Below are 20,905 nucleotides of genomic sequence, written 5' to 3'. Positions count from 1 at the left end.
ATTTTATCTGTGCTCTAACTATATAAAATTTGTTGATTCAAGTGGACAGAACGGGAAGTTTATATGGGAAATGCCGTTTAAAACGCAGTTGCCCCGCGTATTTCATTCATTTTGAATTCTGCTAATGATTTTGTGCAACAATGCATATTAAAAAAAAAATCGTTACCTGTTATCATTAATTTAGGTTAAGGGCAGTAAAGGTCAGTTTGTAAATCGTTGAAAAACTGAATGAGATTTTAGGCGCCTCAATTAATTGATGCTTAGCTGGTTTGGGACAGCTACGCACCGTTTCGCCGACTACAAATATAACAAACATTCTGTGTAAACCGTGCTGCTGAAAAGGTCTCCAGACATCACAGCAACACCCACCCCCAATGTGTGGGCGAAATGCACATAGATAATCAAGGCAGAAATACTACTACCTGTCAAATAGGACGGGCATGTCAGCCTTTTCTCCGCGAAAGGCTTCTGATTCTACGGTGCCTCTTATTTTCACCAGAATGAGATGGTTCCAGAGTCCCAGGCAAGGGAAGAGACTGTTCCCTTGCCCAGGAGGCTGGAAACTGCTCAGTGTGAGCGCAAGGTTTCCAAGGCCCTTCAGCAGAGATCCTCAGCACTAGACGATTCCCCCGTTGCTAGGCTTCGTTGCCAAGGCACCAACCGTCTCGCAGGAAGACGGGGCAGTGCACTCCCTTTTGGCGTCGTAGCGAATCCTCTCGACGCGCAGCGCGTTTGTTCCGGGCGGGAACACTCAGGCGCTCCGCGAGCGACGGGAAGGCGAGGAGCCGCTGGGAGTGACGCCTCCGAGCCGTGGAGGATTGTGGGAGGAGGTTGTCTCCAATTTCTCCTCCCTCTCCCCCCCTCCCGGCCAAGATGTCTGACATGGAGGATGATTTCATGTGCGATGATGAGGAGGACTACGACCTGGTGAGGCGGTGGGGACGGAACTCTGGGGTTAAGGGTGGTGTCTGGCTTTAGGGGCTGGGGCAGGGGCGACCGCGGCCTCTACCCGTAGAACATGTGCTTCTTCAGTCTCTCCCGGTGCAGTGACAGGACGGGTTTACCTCCTCCCCCTTCCCGCACCGGGCCCGGGCCCTGCTCCTCCAGCATGGGGGAGGGGAGGGTAAAGGAGGCAGCGAGAGGGGTCCCGAGCGTCGCGCTCCGATTCCGAGCGCCTCCTGGTTTCACATGGACACCCCTGGCCTCCGGCGTCCGGTTTTCGGTGCCTTCTCCTCCTCCCCAGGGCGCAGCCGCCTGCGGGATCGGGAAGCGGTCTAGGCCCTGACTGCCCTTTCGGGCCCCGCTTTCCGGGCCCCTCTCCTCCACCCTGGAGCTGAGCGAGTGCGAAATCCTGAGAGAAGGGTCTGAGAACTGGGGGGGACGGCCTTCTTCCTCCTAGGCCCGACCGCGAAACGCCGCTCGTGGGTTTCCTGGAAACAGCCTAATAATAAGTCTTGTCCAGGGTCCGTTTTGGTTTAAGGTAAAGGTGCAGCAGAGCATTCAGAGCAAGGATAGCTGTTTCCAAAAAAAAAAAAAAAAAAAAAGTAAGACTACTTGTTTTGAGAAAAGCTGGGGAGGAGGTTTTGCTTGTTTGTTTTGGTACACGTAGGGGGAGGGATAAAGGAATTGGCCCAGTGGATTTTTTTTTTTTTTAAGAGATTTCCCAGTATTCAGTGTTAAAAAATATCAACAGTATAAAAATGAACGAATTTATTATGTAGCTGAATGGTGATTTGTAAAGATTTTAAAGGGCTTAACTTAAACAGATTTACAAGATTTAAAAAAAAAATTTACTACCATTTCAGATTGCTTTTGAGAAACAATAACTGTGTGCCAGCTAAGGATAATTATCCGGGCCAAGAATTAGCATCAACTTTGTTTTTTATTCTGGGGGCGTTTTGTGTATGTTTCCTGTATATTACAGTGATGCTGCATTACCGTCAAGTTATGAAGTGGATCCTTAAGGGTATTGGGCTCGTCTTATATTTCAAGTGCCAAATATTCTTAAACATTAATAGTTTCGTCTGAATTCGTGTAAAACTTCTTGGTGTAGTCATTTACAATTAATCTATTTTAAACGAAGGCACATTTGTGAAAGGTAGCGGGAAAGGCTTGCTCTTACCTGAAAATCATAATCGAGGTTTCAGTAATTCTTTAAAAGTTGAATGTCGAATTTTAATTTGGCTAATAGGTAACGGTTTCTGCTTTACGTTTTAGTTTGTGCAGATCAAGCCAGTTGTAGGCAGTGCGTGAAGAATGTGTTACTTGTGGGTTTTTATTGATTGCATGTTTATTTATATTACAGGTATTTTTATGACTGTGGAAGGGCTTCTTTTAAATATGTCTGTATTTTTTATTTTTGCTTTTAAACGTTTCTGCTTATCTTTCCTAAGCAATAGTTTATTGAGTACGTGACTTATTAGCGCTGATAAACTTGAAGATCATCATTGCGAATGTAAGGTAGAAATGGCAAGGAGAATTTTGTTTTCGCATAAAGTACTCAATTTCTGTAAGGATTTTAATTAAACATAGTTTACTTTGGCTGGGTTTTTTCAGCCTTTTGGAGCCTTCACTACGTGTATAATATAAAGTTGAATGTATGGTTGTTTTGACTTTTTTCTCTTAACCAAAAAAAGTAAGATTTTACACTATTACATAATTAAATACCTACACCCCCCCCCCCATACTCTGTTAAATAGGTTTTTGTTCTCCCCCATCTCTGTCCTATGGAGATACCACTCTGGATTCCCAATCAGATACCAAGTAGTGAAAGCTTTTATGCTCTGTTTACTATGAGTTAAAATCCTTTGATGGTGAAATGTATTTAGCAGTTTATTGTTTGTTTTGTTAATTTCCTTAAACCACTGTATGTTTTTTAAAAAATTGGATTAAGGAGGGGGCACCTGGCTGGCTCAAACTGTAGAGCATGGGACTCTTGATCTTATGGTTGTAAGTTCAAGCCCCACATTGGGTATAGAGATTACTTAAAAATGAAATTTAAAAAAAAAATGATTAACAGGGCAGGTTGCCATTTCATGCTTACATGTTGATAAAAGAAGTTGGGAGTTTGGGATCCCTGGGTGGCGCAGCGGTTTGGCGCCTGCCTTTGGCCCAGGGCACGATCCTGGAGACCTGGGATCGAATCCCATGTCGGGCTCCCAGTGCATGGAGCCTGCTTCTCCCTCTGCCTATGTCTCTGCCTCCCTCTCTCTCTCTCTCTCTCTCTCTCTCTCTGTGTGACTATCATAAATAAATAAAAATTAAAAAAAAAAAAAAGAAGGGAGTTTTTACATGGTTATTTGCTTGGGACATCGTTTCTTGGGCTTAAAGAGTCAAAAAAATTGACTTGCTGTTTTAGGGAAATATTTTTTCCTTTCCTTCTTTTTAAGACTTTTTTTGAGAGAGAGAGAGAGTACTAGCAAGAAGGTGCAAGCAGAGGAAGAGGGAGAAGCAGACTCCCCACTGAGAGGGAGCCCACTGTGGTTGAGTGGGGAGGGGATATGATGCTGGGGCAGAGGGCTTGGACTCTATGCCAGGACCCTGATATTATGACCTGAGCTGAAAGCAGCCACCCAGAGGCCCCAGGTAATTTCTTTTTTATTTAAAAAAAAAAAAAAAAAGTATTGTTTATTGGAAAATTTGCCATCATTTCCTCTTAGTTAAAATGTTAATTAAAGCCATGGGTATTTCTGACCACAGATATATTCAGCATGTCTTTTATAGGTTGTCTGTTGATAAATTTTAATGCTCTAAATCACTTTTTGTGCTTCTGCAATCTTATGGAAATAGGTAGGTAGTATACCACCAGAAAAAGTAAAAACCTGTTTCTAAAACTATACTGTTTTTATATAGGAAAATAATTAATGGTTTGTGCCCAAGATCTAGAAGAAAACAGAACTAGCTTACTTTAAAAAAGAATCAGGGATCCCTGGGTGGCGCAGCGGTTTGGCGCCTGCCTTTGGCCCAGGGCGCGATCCTGGAGACCCGGGATCGAATCCCACATCAGGCTCCCGGTGCATGGAGCCTGCTTCTCCCTCTGCCTGTGTCTCTGCCTCTCTCTCTCTCTCTCTCTCTCTCTCTCTCTGTGACTATTATAAAAAAAAAAAAAAAAAAAAAGAATCAGACATGGGCAGCCTCGGTGGCGCAGTTTAGCGCCGCCTGCAGCCAGGGGTGTGATCCTGGAGACCGGGATCGAGTCCCACGTCGGGCTCCCTGCATGGAGCCGGCTTCTCCCTCTGCCTGTGTCTCTGCCTCTCTCTGTGTGTCTCTCATGAATAAAGAAATAAAAATCTTTTAAAAAAAGAAAAAGAAAAGAAAGAAACATGAAATAATTTGCTTGAGCTCTTATTTCTGAGACCTATTTTATTTCTTTATTAGAGGCAAGAGCGGGCTTTTTTTTTTTTTTTTTAAGTGGACTCCAGGCCTAGCATGGAGCCGCACATGGGGCTTGAACTCACAACTTGAGCCAAAAATGAAGAGTCGGCTGCCCAGGTGCCCCCAGAAGCAGGCATTTTGTAAGCATGGGAATTTATGTAGCAGTGAATGGAGAAGTAGGAGATGGTACTGGTAAATGTCTTGATTATTTGCTGGTCTGATGATCTAAGTAATAACGATACTGCCATTCATTAAATTAATAAGGCTATTGATACGTTAACTGTATTGTAATTCCACAGTCCGGCCACTAGCTTAAAGTTGCTTAGTACTTCTAATAGTCTTTTTAGAAAGGCCTTAAGACAGACTGATTTCATATCAAAAATTACTCTTTAGGGCAGCCCCGGTGGCGCAGCGGTTTAGCGCCGCCTACAGCCTGTGGTGTGATCCTGGAGATCCGAGATCGAGTCCCGTGTCAGGTTCCCTGCATGGAGCCTGCTTCTCCCTCTGCCTGTGTCCCAGCCATTCTCATTCTCATTCTCTTTCTCTTTCTCTTTCTTTCTCTTTCTCTTTCTCTTTCTCTCTCTCTCTCTCTCTCTCAATAAATAAATAAATAAAATCTAAAAAAATTACTCTTTAGTTAATCCTGTGATAGGTAGGGAATTGTATATTTGAATTTAAGTGTTTTTCAAGGAAAAAAAATTGTCAAAAAGGTAGAATAATTCCACTGGGTTAAATATATTGCCAAGGGATGCCTGGGTGGCACAGTGGTTGAGTGCCTTTGGCTCAGATCAAGATCCTGGGGTCGAATCCCCCATAGGGCTCCCTGCAGGAAGCCTTTTTCTCCCTCTGCCTATGTCTGCTGCCCTCTTTCTGTGTCTCTCATGAATGAATAAATAAATATAATATTTTTTTAAAATAAAATAGAATAAAATAAAAAGATATATATTACCAAACTGTGAGCTTCATATTCTCCTAGTCAAGCTCATAGTTGTTACTAGTGAATGAGTGTTTACTAGTATTGGGGTTTGGGTGGGTTTTTGTTTTGTTTGTTTGTTTTTGGCCTTAATGTATTGCATTTTTAGTGATCTAAATGCTTCTTTTGGGGTTTGGGTGGGTTTTTGTTTTGTTTGTTTGTTTTTGGCCTTAATATATTGCATTTTTAGTGCTCTAAATGCTTCTCTTTCATCTACTTTTTTGAGGTGGGGGAGAGGTGAGTTGTAGCTGTAGTTTATCTTACAGAATCTCTTATTTGTCGCCATTTTAACAAGATCAGCAAATGATGGCTTGAACTTTACTTTCTTGTGTTATAAAGAACCTTAAGACATAGTGTAACAAATTAAAAAATAATAGTTAAATTTTTAAAAGGTGCTTTTTAATTACTACAGATAGAATATATATTCTTTGAAAAAGAAGTGGTGATATAGAACAAGTGCAAAAGAATAGCCTTAGGAATTTGTTTATTTAGTAGAAGGGCTGTCACTTGTCATTCATTGTGCATATAAGGAGCTTGGAAGTTCTGGGACTCTCTGGGACTGTTGTCCCAGGAACTTACAATTTCACAAACTGTGGGGGACCTTTAAGTATAGATTTTCAAAGTATATTGTTGATGGTCTGGGCCAGTGTTTTTTATGCTGCACACACATTTGGAATTCTACATATACTCTTCATGAAGAAGAAATTTGATTGTACAGCTGAGGTTTCTAAAAGAAACTTAATATGTTTAATCATAAATAATTGGAAACAACTCCAAACTATCCATAGTAGGAGAATACTAGTACTATTAATACTAATAATAAATAAATTATGGGGTATCCATGTGATGGAATATTATTTTGGCATTTCAGACCATGCTCTAAACAATACTTAGTGATATGAAAAACTTTGGTAAATTGTATTGGCCGGGATCCCTGGGTGGCGCAGCGGTTTGGCGCCTGCCTTTGGCCCAGGGCACGATCCTGGAGACCCGGGATCGAATCCCATGTTGGGCTCCCGGTGCATGGAGCCTGCTTCTCCCTCTGCCTGTCTCTCTCTCTCTCTCTCTCTCTCTCTCTAACTATCATAAATAAAAAATAAAAAAAAAAAAGAGTAAATTGTATTGGCCAAGACTCTTGGGCATAAGAGGAATATTTTCAAACTAGCTTAAAGTCAAAAGAGCATGTATTAGTACACATCACCAGGAAGTAGAAGTGTGGCTGGATTCATGGTTCAGATGATGGTGGTGGGTCTTTTCCTGTCTCTCTCATCCTGGCCTGCTTTCCTTGCTGTATTGGCATAATTGCCTTCACATTATACCACAAGATGTAATGCAACATCTTTCTAGTATTATAACCCCAAAGGCAAAAGGATGTTCCTTGCTAGGGCTAACAGCAAAGCCCTAGAAAGGACTTTTATTGACTCAGAGATCCGTGTAGCCTTCTGTGAACAACTGCAGAGAGGGAGATAGATTGCTTGCCCTCCTCTGTGGGTAGGGCATTGTAATCCCTCTCACCTGGGAGAGGAAGGGGTGATCAGCAATGCTGTGCAGTGCACTATAAATATTGGATGGGAATAAAATTAGGTTGAGTGGGAAAATACAGAAAAAAATGGAAGATCTGAAAAGTGTCAGGAAAACTAAAATTTGTGTATTTCTTGCAAACTTTTCACAGTGAATCTGTATTTTATTGCTGAGGTGAAAGGGGGCAGATTCTAGGGTACAAATGATGAACAAAAATCTTACTTTGATCATAAGAGCCCAAACAATGATTTTGTCATAGCTCACAGTTTTTTAGAGTTCTTAACAAATTATCTTCAAAGAACCTGAAGCATGTAGCTTTTTAAAATAGGTAATACATGCACATAGTTCAAAATATAAAATTTTTCCTTTCCATTCTTATTCCCCATTTGTCCAGTTCCCATTCCTCCCATACATAATCAAATACATGTTTTTATCTCCTCTTTGTTTTTAAACCAGGATATAGCCTATTATACATACTGTTCTACACTTTTTTTTTTAATGTGCCTTAAGGATTATTCCATGTAAGTATGCAAAAAGCGCACATTTCTTTTTACAGCTCTATTGATTGTATGGATGTGCTATACTTTATATAACCAGTTCTCCCTTGATAAGCATTTGGCCTCTTTTCTTTTGCTGTTATAAACAATGTGTAGTTTTGTTTTGTTTTTAAACTTCAGTGATAGAGTTTGTCTTTTGTAGATGTCAAAACCTATTTTGAGTCAGGTTTGATAAATAAGTTGGGCCATCAAGCCGATGATACTCTTTTAGGTTAAAAACATCTAGTGAAGTTTTTCTTCAGAGTTTCAGAAACATTACCTAATAATCCATATCAGTATAATGATTGGAATAATTTTACTACCTCTTGAAATTACTACTTCAAAGATAGACATTGGTTTTGGATATAAGGTTTTTTTTTAAGATTGATTGATTGATGAGAGACATAGGTAGAGACACAGGCAAAGAGAGAAAGCAAGCTCCCCTCCGGGGAGCCTGATGTGGGACTCTATCCCAGTACCCCAGGATCACAACCTGAGCCAAAGGCAAATGCTCAACCACTGAGCCACCCAGGTGCCCCTGGAATATAAGTTTTGATGCATTTCCAAAAAGTTCTGTTGCATTACCTCGTAGGTATACTCTGTATAATAAGATTAGATAGGTTCAAACAAGAATAACTAAAATGATAGGTAACAGGAAAAAGCTCTTACATGCTAAGGATAAGGTAAATTTAGGGCTTTTATCCCTAACTGAAATCTGTAAACTGTGACTATCCAGCACCATGAATTTGTGCTTATGTATTATATCTCAAAATGAACATATGGACTTCAGGGGGAATTAGAAAGTTCCTAGGATTCACCCGCCACATTTGATAAGAGAGAAACTAAGCATCATGTCTGAGTGACTTACTTAAATTTACAGGACAAATTAGTGGAAGAATAAAAAAATATAGCCCAAGTCTCATGACATTTATGATTTCCCTCTTTGGAAAATTTAATTTGAAGGCTGAAAGTTTAAGACAAATAAAAGAACGTTCTGATTTACACCATAGATGAATTAAGACCATTAACTTAAGTGAAATTTTAAAAACTCAGGACAACTTTATGAATGGCTGAACCACAAACAACCACCTAGGACTTGTATTATATCTAGTCCTTGAGGATAATGAGACCTTCCCCTTTTGCCTCTGTCCTAGACATCTAGTACAGCTGTCCAGACATGGTCAGAGCTTGGGAAGCATTGTTAATGATGAGTCTTGTGTTCCTAGAGCACATTTCAAAAACCTATGTTAACAAGGGACACAGGAATGAGTAGAAACAATGAAACTGATCCTGATTAGCAGTAGGTGGATTCCAACATAGAGTCACAATTGCCCCTGGCTGTTTGTTGTATTCTTGTGTGTTATTTTGAAACATTCATCCACTTTTCATTTCAATTAAGCAAACATTTGTTCAGCATTTTGTGTTATACCAGACTCTGGGGATGCCAAAATAAGGAAGAGAAAGTTCCTGCTTTCTGAGAAACTCAGTAGTGAGATGAGGGGAGGTGGAAACAAACAAAATACTGAACAAGGCTCCATGTTACAGATGCCTGTCATGTAGAAGCATGACTAAGGAGAAAATTTCTTTTGCTAAGTAGAACTGGAGGAAAGAACCACAAGGTAAGCCTTGATGAATACATTTTCCAGGAGTGTTAGGACATCATAGGAGAAAAGTGGGACATGTGTTAAGAGGGTTGTTAGTTTAGAATTCCTAGCAGAGTTTATGCCAAAGCAGAGATTTTGAATTGTGTGGCACATTTGGGGGAAGGAAGAGTAGGTTTGGGTGGTGTGCATGGATCACAGATTGCTTTGGGGAGATGTTAAGGCGTGAGTTATTAAATAAGTACTTCAGTGGGTTTTAATTTTTTAATCTCTTTAACAGTGTTTAACTGCTTTTCATATATTGCTTAATTTTGTTTAAAGCAGTCTTAATATATTGATTGAAATAGCAGTTTCTCTTTTTAAAAGCATTTTCTTTAAACTTTTACAAATTTTAGTTATACCCTTCTCATCTGATGTTATTCAGATAACAATATTTAATATTAAAAAAAACAATATTTAATATTTTTGTATAGTCTCTGTTCTAACACTGTGTATAACCAAGTTATTAGAGATAACTTTTTTTTTTTAAGATTTATTTATTTAAGAGAAAGAGAAAGCTCACAAGTGCAGGGAGGGACAGAGGGAAAGAGGAGAAAAATCTCAAGCAGACTCCACGTTGAGTGAGGAGCCAATTTGGGGCTTGTGACCAGAGCCAAAAACATAAGCCAGTCACTCAACCAGCTGAGCTACCCAGGTACCTCAGTCATTAGAGATAACTTTATTTCCCTTTATCCTATGCCCATGTGGTGGGTCCTTTTTATTTTACATCCATAACATCACCTGACATCTTCTATACTTATTCAATTGCCTTCTATACTTACTCTGTCCTTCCTTTTCTCTCTGTCCCACTACTTGGAATCAAACTTCCATGGGCTACTTCATTACTACCAGAGTACTGTTCTTAAAACACAATCTGATTGTTTCCCTGTAAAATGTGTTCAGCGGCTTCACTTAATCTAAACTCCTTGTTAGACTTCTATTGTCTTGTTCCTCAGTCTGATACTAGTTTATCTCAAATCAGTTCTTTATACACAGCCCGATCTATTTATTCATGCTTCTTTCAAATATGCAGTACCATTTCAAGCTTCCTTGCCTTTGCACATGTTAACTCTTTTGTTTCAGGTGCCTTTCCTTATCGCCAGGCAACTCCCATTCATACTTTTAGACTTGCTTCAGGTAACTTTTCCTTCTCGAACTCACTCCTTTCTTTGAGCTGCCAGTATACCTACTATGTGTCTTTATTGTGTTATAGCATTGCTGTTTCATTTGCATATCTGTCTCTGACCATGAGTAGGTTGATGGGAAGGTTTTTTGTTTTTTTTTGGTTTGGTTGTTTTGTTTTGTTTTGTTTTGTTTTGTTTTGTTTTCAGATTTTATTTATTTGAGAGGGTGCACAAGCAGGGGGAAAGGCAGAGTAGGAGTGGGAGAAGCAGACTCTGGGTCCAGTCCCACATCTCTGGGATCATGAGGGCCGCTGAAGGCAGATGCTTACCGACTGAGCCACCCAGGCACCCAGAGGAGAAAGATTTAATTTGCATTTGTATGAGCAACACTTAATTACTGGTATATGCTAAAGATCATTATCATTGAGTGTCTAAATAGGTATCAGTAGACATCTAACCAACAGAATTATTCTAAAGACTTCTCAAAATATCTGTGTAATAACTGAAGAATAGTTGCCGTAGTACACAGCTTGTAATTGATTGAGCTGTTTATGACAGGTTTGAACCTGGTTCAAACCATCTGAATACACTGTTGGAGATCGTAACAGGGGACTGCCTGATTATAAGAATGCCAGTCAGTAACATCAATTCTTACGTATTTATACATTTTGACAATAGCATTTAAGAATTGAATTGCAATTATGCAAAAATGTTATACATGCCACTTCTTCATCCATATATAGTTGATCTTTGAACGATGAGGTTAGGTATGCCACCACTCCCAGTTGAAGTTCCGTGTATAACTTTTTATTCCCCTCAAATTTAAAGTCATTGCCTACTGTTGACTTATTTAATAACAAAACAGCCAATTAACACATTTTCTATTATATGTATTATATTCTGTATACTTACAATAAAGTAAGCAAAGAAAAAGTGTTATTAAAATCATAATGAGAAAATAGATTTACAGTACTGTATTTATCAGGGGAAAAAATCCACATGTAAGTGGACCCATGCAGTTCAAACTTGTGCTGTCCAGAGGTCAGCTGTAATATGAAAAATGAAGAGAATATATTCACAAAATGTTGAGGACTTGATTAAATCTTATAATCATTGTGATTTGGGGGAGTTATAACATCTAAAGTTTAGAAATATTAATCTGGAGCCAATCAGAAATTGTAGGTAACCAGTCTTGTACTATAAAAGCATTCAGTGAATGATAAAGAACTGTATTAGACGTGGTAGAAGATGTAAAGATTCCTGTCTTCAGTGATGCATAATCAGTTCAGTAATTCCTGGGTAACAAATTTTTAATTTTTAAAAATATTACTTTATCTACTTCCCTCTTCTCATATCCTGGCCTACTAAGTTGTTTTACTATAATCCATTATGGTCTAAAAAAACAAAAATAAATGGACTTTTGGGTGAGAGTCCAAATTCTTAGACTTTAGGATAGATACAAATCAAAAAAAAAAAAAAAAAAGTCCAGGTTTAAGGATGTATTCTGAAGGTTTGAGTTGTAGAAAAATCATTTCTTGATCTAGCTACCTGGTCCTGTAAGTTATTGAACAGTTAGCTAGAAAAGACTTGATTTCTGAAGGTATAAAGTAGGTATTATAGCTGTGATTCCTTATTCCCAAAGCTTCCCTGAGGAGGTGATACTATGCAGTAGTAGTTAACCAGATGAAGAGAGAGGGAAAAGAGTTTTGGCCACTTGAGTGGTAAGGCCAGGGTGGCTGCTATGGAATGAATCAGGGAGAGCTGAATTAAAAGATATGATCAGATGTGTAGTCAGTAAGATTTTGATGATTTTTGAAATTAATTTTAAGAGCAATATGAAACCATTTTTTAGAAAAGGAATGTACTTATTTACATTTTATGAAGATGATGCTGGCTGCTTACCATGAGAAAGTTGGAACTTGAAAGTTAAAAATGAGAATGGGAAAGCTGTGGAGAGATGCCAGTGGCTTGGTAGGCTAGGGTGGTGGTGAAGAGGAGGGAGTAAAGTACATGAATTTGAGATGTATGTTGAAGATAGAATCAAAAAGGACTTTTTATGTTCGAACAATGTGACTGCTTTTAGTTCTTTACTTGCCCCTGATGATGCTGTTTTGTATCTGCTATTCTCTTACTACCCCTCTCCCTATTTCCTCTAGCAGGCAAACTCCCTTGGGTCTTTCAAAACCTAGTTCAGAAGCTGTCACTATTACAGCATTGTTTGATGAATAGTTTATTAAGTCTTTATTAATTGCTTTGCTAGTTTGCTAGTTTGGTTGGTTGTAGTCAGACCTAACTTACAAGGTCAAGAAGCGAATGAGTGATTATGAAATGTATTCATCACCCAGAATTTGACCTCATCCTAAAGAGAAGCGATACAAAGGATTTTCATAAAGTTAAACATAACAATTCCCAATCAAATCTGGAAGACTGCATCCATGCTTCATGTCCTTACTCAAGGAAATAATTGTCCTCTAGAGGGTGCACATTACAAAACCTCTGTGGTCAGATAAAACTGATTTTGTAGTAACATCAAACATCCCCCTCTATCTGCCGGTCACAGGAAAAATTCATTTTATATTCATGTATTTTTGAGCACTCTAGCATTACACTCACTATACTTTATTCATTTTTTGGCCTTTATGAAATATTATAAATTTTTCATGAATAGCTCAAAAAAATTATCAAGTATTTGGAATTAGAAATAGCTGTAATAATAAAAAAAATAACTGTAATAGTGTTCTTGTCTTTGTGTGTTTACTTCTTAATTTCACATGAAGCTTGCCTTTTGTTTTTTGTTTGTTTTTTTTTATGAAGCTTGCCTTTTGTAATGACTTGTAGTTGATGGAAATAATTTTGTGTCTTCCTAATGATTTTCATTATGCTAATCTATGTAAATTTTATAATCCTCATCATTAAACTGAATATCTTGGAACTAATTTAAACTCTTGTTTATACTGCTCCACAAAATAGTTGTTTTATTCCAACTTTCTACTTTATTGTTTCAGTACTAAGAACTGAACTTATGTGATGAAAGTGACATAAAATTATGTAAATTCATTTTCTTTTAGTTTGATTTGTTAAAGCTAGTTAGAGTGTATTAATATAATAAAAGCTATTGGGTAATGTGGAATGCACATAAAGCAAAAATTTGTTATTAACATATAATTATATTTAGCAATAAATTACTCTGCCATGTATAGATTATCATCGTAGATAGTCAGGCCATGTTAGAAAAATGAAACTTAGACTTAAGGAGTAGAGAAATTTCTATTAGAACTTAAAATGAATATTAGCATTTATGTAATAATTAGAAAATATGATTATTTTTCTTGGGCTCTGTGACCAATAAAAGATTAACCACTGCAGAATTGGGGGGTCATTAACCAGTATTATTTCTTTGCATTTTACTTTTCTGTTAATTCTATGGAAATTGTAGTTTTGATCTGAAAGAAACGCTTCTATTGATTTTGGCCTTTTCATTTGTTTTTTGAATAATGATTAAGTATCAATGGCATTTCACCTATTTGTGCAAAGTTGCTTTGTATAAATGTATGGTTTTTGCATCTTAACAGTATTCACTTTTTATGGGGCAATGTGTAGGTTTTTTTTCATTTTAGTATCTCTTTCTAACACACAGGAATACTCTGAAGATAGTAACTCTGAGCCAAATGTGGATTTGGAAAATCAGTACTATAATTCCAAAGCGCTAAAAGAAGATGACCCAAAAGCAGCATTAAGCAGTTTTCAAAAGGTTTACTTTTTTTTATGATTGATTCTGTGTTTTAAAGTTTATTTTTTTAAACGATATCTTAGAGCAAGTAAGTTCCAAGTGATTTTATCTCAGAAGTGTGTTTTGGAGATCGAGTGATAATCCTGTCAATAAGTTTGCATTATGCAGTACAAAGAGATGTTCCAAAGGGGATGTCCTGTTGTTTTTTCTAGTCAAGCTATGTATATATATAGCAGGTCTGTTGTCCTGAAAAGCTAGTATGGTTTTGGCAGAAGGATACCAGCATGATGATCAATAGTATTATCCCTGAAATTTTGTTCCTCCATTGGGGGCCAGATCACACAGATGTAGTTTCACTATTAAATAATGTGATTTCTTGACAACTGATACACCTTTGGATTTATTCTTACCAACGGATTATTCAGAGGGAAAAAAAGGGCTTCTGGGACTACGGAATAATTGAGCAGTAGTTCTTATTTAATTTTTTGATGAAGAAACTTCGAAATAAGCTCACTTACCCTTAGGCATTTTAAGATCTGTTTCTTTCTTAAAGCCTTTTAAAAATGGCCTTGAGAAATGGTGGAAATGTTTGTCATGTATATGATGTAAAATTAATTCAAAACAGATATTGGTGTCATTAGAAAATAACATTAGCATTAATTAAGACTAAACATGTCTTCTATGTTTTAGGTTTTGGAACTTGAAGGTGAAAAAGGAGAATGGGGATTTAAAGCACTGAAGCAAATGATTAAGATTAACTTCAAGTTGGTAAGATTTGTTTTGAGGGGCAATAATTATTTCATTATTAAATGAAATTTTGTGGGTAAAACCTCGTGGCAACAAAATGTCATTCTACCTCTTTAAAATAATTGTTGATATATTTCTCTATTTAGCCTACTTTTCATTTGTGATGACAGTAACACGAAGTAAAAATTCTGCATAGGAGTCAAACTTTTCTGTTTAAGAAAACTTATCCTCTAGATACATATCTGGCTGCATTATTAACAGAATGATTTTTCCACAAACTTAGTGTAATTTTGGAGTTTAGAAATTCTACTTTGTATTACAAGGAGTTCCTCTCATGGTAAGGGCCAAAACTAGCAATATTCTTAACTCCTCTCTTTGTCTGTCTCCCCTCAAATAATCCTTTGGTAAACCCAGGTGTCTTTATATATCTTGAAAATATATCTAGTATCTGACTGCTGCGTAACCATTTTACCTCTACTACTCTGGTCCAAGCCAACATTCATCTCTCATCTGGATGATTTCAGTAGCTTCTTAACTGGTTTTCTTACTTTTATCCATGCTTTATTAACAATCTGTTCTCCACAAGCAGCAGAGTGATCCTTCTGTTTTTGTTTTTAGAGTGATACTTTTAAAATATAGGTCAGATTATGTCATTCCTTTGCTCTACATCTTCTGATCCTACTTTCCTTAATAAAAATCCAGATTTTTACTATGGCCCATAAGGCCCTATGTCAACTTATCCTTTGCTACCTTTCTGATCTTATTGTGTCTTCTCTCCTTTACTGGGTTCCTTGCTGTCCTCATGTCATCCTAAGCATGTTCCTACTTGTAAACACTTGTATTTGCTGTTTCCTGTGCCCCAAATTCTCCTCTCAAACAGCCATGTGGCTCTTTTGAGTGTTATCATATATCAGGATGGCTTTCCTCTTCCTTTTATGGCCTTCCTTTTATGTAAGACCAACTTACATAAAATCTCATCCTTCCGGGATCCCTGGGTGGCGCAGCGGTTTGGCACCTGCCTTTGGCCCAGGGCGCGATCCTGGAGACCCAGGATCGAATCCCACGTCGGGCTCCCGGTTCATGGAGCCTGCTTCTCCCTCTGCCTGTGTCTCTGCCTCTCTCTCTCTCTCTCTGTGACTATCATAAATAAATAAAAAAATTTAAAAAAAAAAATTTAAAAAAAAAAATCTCATCCTTCCCATCATCACTTATATTCATCTTACTTTTTCTTTTGAATGCATCACCACTTGGTCTGTTTACTTAGTGCCTTTCTGCTGCCTCATCCTCAGAGGCTATAAACTCCGTGAGAGCAGGACTTCGTTTTATTCACTGTTACATTCCTACCACCTGTAATAATGGCTGACATTTAGTAGATGCTCAAATATATTGTCGTATGAACTTGTAGAGAAGCTGGGATTGTCATGACACTGTATTCTTACAGAATTGCTGGTCTTAAGAGTGCAGAGTAGAGGTGGAGGGGAAAATAAAAAGATGAGAGGTCTAGGGACAGATATGAACCTTTAAGATCCCTAAGGATACAGGGGTTTTTTTCTTTTCTTTTCTTTTCTTTTTTTTTTTTTTTTTTTTTTTTTTTGGATAGAGGTATTTTTGAGAAAAATATTAAGTGGAGCTTAGCAGAAATAAATACTTGCAAATGGAAGAATAGCTGATAATCTTTTTTTTCTTTTTTTTAAGATTTTATTTATTTATTCATGAGAGACACAGGCAGAAGGAGAAGCAGGCTCCATGCAGGGAGCCCGATGTGGGACTCGATCCTGGCACTCTAGGATCACATCCTGAGCTGAAGCAGACATGCTTAACCACTGAGGCCCCCAGGAATTCCGATAGCTGATAATCTATTACTACTTTCTTTTTTTTTCCTATCTCTATATTTCTCATATATCTCCTCCCGCTCCTCATTAACTTCTCTATCCCATCCATTTGAAATTAATTTTCAATTCCCTGAATTGACTATTGCCTTGTCCAGTTAACTTCCACTAATCTTGCATCCTATTCTTGACATACTCTGGCATCCTCACTGACCTTCAGTGGGAGGGGCCCTCCATTACATCTACAAAAACTATCCACAAAATATTTTAATTCATTCTTCGCCCCCAAAATATCAAGACTATTCAAAATATGTTAAACATTAATAAGTATATTGTATGTTGCATTTAAATATAGTTAAAGACGAGAGAATGTCTATCTTGAATTTAACCTTTCTAGTTCTGCTGATATTCTCAAAAAATATCTTTATGTTGTACAAAGCTCTCGTGCTATCTTTTCATTTATTATTTGTGAAAATACTAAACACTCATACTATATTTAAATTCATAGTTTAGAAGGATATGGGAGGAGCATCAGGTGTCTCAAGGGACAGAGATTTTGACTAAACAATTTTAGTGACATTAAAAGCCCAACGCCTGGGTGGCTCAGTGGTTGAGCATCTGCCTTCAGCTCGGGTCGTGGTCCCAGGGTCTGAGATCAGGTCGCGCGTCAGGCTCCCTGCGAGGAGCCTGCTTCTCCCTCTGCCTGTGTCTCTGCCTCTCCCTGTGTCTCTCATGAATAAATAAATAAAAATAAAATCTTTAAATAAAAATAAAAGCCCAATGTTCAACTCTTAGGATTCTATGATTTGAAATAATACAAAGAGACTCTATAGAAAGCTGCTATCTTAACATACTAGCAGTGATTTAATTTTTGAGCTCATTTAAATACATGCTACCCTTAAAACTTGATTTTGCTATTTTACCTTGAGCCAAGAAGAAAGTAAGGGAAAAGATTATTTGTATTTTGTGTTATTTTGCCTGTCTTCCTTCTCTACCTTTTATTTGCTCAAACAGCATCTGTGAATAAGTTGGGTATTATAAGAGTAGTTTCAGCTTCCATCCCTCATTTTCTAGTTGGATTCAGAATAGAACCCATGTTGCTATGTGAAGGTTTTGAGCAATAAAAAGTTGGAAGGGTTTGTTATCAACTGCTCTATGTTCACCAGTGTAATTTATCTAATCTTCCCTTAGTCTTTAAATATAATAACAGAATTAGTGAAAAATGAGTTTTAAAACTATTAGAGCATAAGGAAATGAATTCAAAACTAACTCTTTGCTAAAATCCTATTTCAGTATCTAGTTACAGTCTCAAAGCTAGGACAGTCCTGTTTCTGATTTGCCTTTGCCATAAAATATGTTCTTCTGTAACGTGGATTTTAACAGCTCACTGATAGGATATTACCTATTATTTTTCCTCGCATGGTACTGGCATTCTTGGAAATAAAAGTAGCTTAATATACGTAATTAAGGCTTTTCCCATTGTTCTGTCCACTTTTTCCCACCCACCTCAACTACTGTTTTCTTTTTTGTAAGTCAGTTCTTGCTTAGGTTTCAGGGAGTCTTCTCATGTTCATAAACACATACGGTCTATTAGTCAAGAAAAACACTCTATCTGCTAATGTTCACCTCCTTGATTAAAAGTAGAGTAGAACCCAGTGAAAAAGGGATTAACAGCAGTTGGAGATTGTGGGGACAGTGCATGCAGGTTATCAGGTTGGACTCAAAAATTGACTTAAATGTACACTCTAAGGGAGAATAGACCATCCATGAAAATACTTAAGTGCTGGAATTTGACTGGTAGTTCTTTATTTCCTCAGATCTCTCATGTTTCTTGGAATAATCACAGTAGTGCAAATAGTACGGCAAGGAATAGCAACATTAGCTACATATACTATTGAGTAGAGCCTTGGGAGGGAGGACTTTTCTTTTTTTTTTTTTTTTTTAAGATTTTATTTAGGGATCCCTGGGTGGCGCAGCGGTTTGGCGCCTGCCTTTGGCCCAGGGCGCGATCCTGGAGACCCGGGATCGAATCCCACGTCAGGCTCCCGGTGCATGGAGCCTGCTTCTGCCTCTGCCTATGTCTCTGCCTCTCTCTCTCTCTCTCTGTGTGTGACTATCATAAATAAATAAAAATTTTTTTTAAAAAAAGCTTTAAGATTTTATTTATTTATTCATGAGAGACAAAGAGGCAGAGACACAGGCAGAGGGAGGAGAAGCAGGCTCCATGCAAGGAGCCTGATGCGGACTCAATCCCGGAAATCCAGGATTACACCCTGAATGAAAGGCAGATGGTCAACCACTGAGCCACCTAGGCATCTCGGGAGGACTTTTCTTGATAGGGGAATGAGTAGCTGGGCTTGAAAAGATTCCTTCACTTCACATTTTATCATTGAGCCATCCAATAATATGGGAGAAAAGAAACATACCACTATTCCTAGAGAGCTTTCTCATCAAGAGGTAAATCTTCAGGAGAGGATATAGCTGATACCTGTATAGTTGGTATCCAAGGCATTTGAAAAGTTGGATTTATTTATAATTTTTGGTCTGTGAATATTTTAGTGGTTCTTTTGATCTATAAATGTTTTTTGTGCAATGAGAACAATATCTGAAATTTTGAAAATCTATAAATTGTACTTTTTATCGAATAACTTCATAAATTTGGTTTGCATGTCAATAATCTAGAAATTTCAAATTTAAGCTAAAATGTTTAGTGTTTCTGTCATACATACTTTATCATAAAACTTTATTGTTTTTTAATTATGTAGTAGTGCTATAATTTTAATCATATAGATATTTCAATACATAAATACATATCTAATAATGCATTTATCTTCTTTCTTGACAGACAAACTTTCCCGAAATGATGAACAGATATAAACAGCTATTGACTTATATTCGGAGTGCAGTCACAAGAAATTATTCTGAAAAATCCATTAATTCTATTCTTGATTATATCTCCACTTCTAAACAGGTTAGAATCTGGTTTTTCCCCTTGGTACTTATCAATGTGTTATTATTTATACTGTTATAACAAACCCTTCCAACTTTCTATAATTATTTATTTATATACTAAAGGCTTTTTTAAGGCCTAGAGTTTCTAGCTAAGCAGTTATGCCAGGCATTGATATGCTTCAGAAATAATATAATACTATTTTCTTAATTATAGTACTAATTATACAATATTAAAAAGCAACAACTAGCTAAATTTCTTCAAATAATATCTTGAGATACATAATCTACACAATTTTTATAGGCTTAAACTCCCATATAGTTAGTATCATAGTTCCTTCCAAAAAACATCACCACTTCAGTTAGATTTATGTAGGTTTGATTAAAGATGCTTAAGAGAAGACCCTGTACTCATATTAGTACTTGGCATTACTCAATAGGTATTTAGTAGACGCTTTTACAAAGAATGAGTGGGTAATTAATGATGAAGAAACTATAGTGGGCCTTAGGAAGGATAGTGCTTTTGTTATTCTAGATTTTGGTTATTAAGAAAAGCAATGATGATTTTATTGTATTGCTAAGATAATTTTTAGTTGGATTGCTGTTCATAATCTTTTAAGCAACATAGCTTTCTTAAACACCATGATCTGATGTTTTAGCACAAAAAGTATTCTCTATGTCATTTATTCTCCATGTCTTTTAGGATTTCTTAAAATATTTAATACTTTTAATACTTATAAAAAAATGTTCATGTCAGAATCTCTCTAGTCTTTTCTACTAGAAATCATTTTGAGTTAATTTATTACTTTTAATCTTATATCTAAAATACACGTAATGGAAATAGAGACAAATAAACTTACAATTGATCCTTGAACAACATGGGTGTTATGGGAGTGCCAAGCCCCTCCCCTCTGCCCCCCTGCCATGTAGTTGAAAATTCATGGTATAACTATTGACTTCTCAAAACTTAACTACTAATATAGCCTACTGTTGATCAAGAGCCTTACATATAATATAAACAGTTGATTGACGTATTTTGTATGTTATGTGTATACTGTATTCTTACAGTAAACTAGAGAAAAGAAAATGTTATGGAAAAAATCATAAGGAAGAGAAAATAGATTTATAATAATGTACTGTATTTACCAGAAAAAATTTATATATAAGTGGACCCGTACAATTCAAACCCATGTTGTTCAAGGGTCAACTATATATGTTTCGTTAAAACATGAGTAGGTATTGGCACTAATTCTAAAGTTATTACATATTGAGGGGGCTTTTCTTATGTGGGGAAATGTTTTCTGAGTCTTACAAACAAGTGTCATCAAAACATTTTTGGTACACTATTTATAAATGTTATGCCAGATGTTGGGGGGGGGTTAATTTCAAACTTCAAGGTTGCGTGTTGCTTCGTGCTATTATATGTACACTTTTTGTCTTTTGAAAGTAAGAATAGATACTGGGTGGGCGTACTCAACTTAT

The 20,905-nt window shown here is 37.1% G+C and overlaps 2 protein-coding genes across 3 annotated transcripts in view; one reads left to right on the top strand and one right to left on the bottom strand.

The window, feature by feature from the left end:
- GALK2 (galactokinase 2) overlaps positions 1-656 on the bottom strand; it is a 130,201-nt gene extending 129,545 nt beyond the window's left edge. Inside the window, exon 1 of the mRNA XM_077881050.1 lies at positions 423-656. Within this exon, the coding sequence (XP_077737176.1) occupies positions 423-442 (20 nt within the window). The 5' untranslated portion in view covers positions 443-656. The remainder of the gene's footprint in view (positions 1-422) is intronic.
- Positions 657-768: 112 nt separating this feature from the next.
- The window catches only part of COPS2 (COP9 signalosome subunit 2), a 33,402-nt gene continuing 13,265 nt past the window's right edge, over positions 769-20,905 (top strand). For both annotated transcript variants that reach the window (XM_077881055.1, XM_077881054.1), the window contains exons 1-4: positions 769-927; positions 13,806-13,919; positions 14,589-14,666; positions 19,320-19,445. In XM_077881055.1, the coding sequence (XP_077737181.1) occupies positions 874-927; positions 13,806-13,919; positions 14,589-14,666; positions 19,320-19,445 (372 nt within the window). In that variant the 5' untranslated portion in view covers positions 769-873. The remainder of the gene's footprint in view (positions 928-13,805; positions 13,920-14,588; positions 14,667-19,319; positions 19,446-20,905) is intronic.

The sequence above is a fragment of the Canis aureus genome, chromosome 32 (assembly GCF_053574225.1).
Source record: "Canis aureus isolate CA01 chromosome 32, VMU_Caureus_v.1.0, whole genome shotgun sequence".
NCBI lineage: Eukaryota > Metazoa > Chordata > Mammalia > Carnivora > Canidae > Canis > Canis aureus.
The sequence above is the reverse complement of the archived record's forward strand: the minus strand, read 5'-3'. Positions and strand labels throughout refer to the sequence as shown.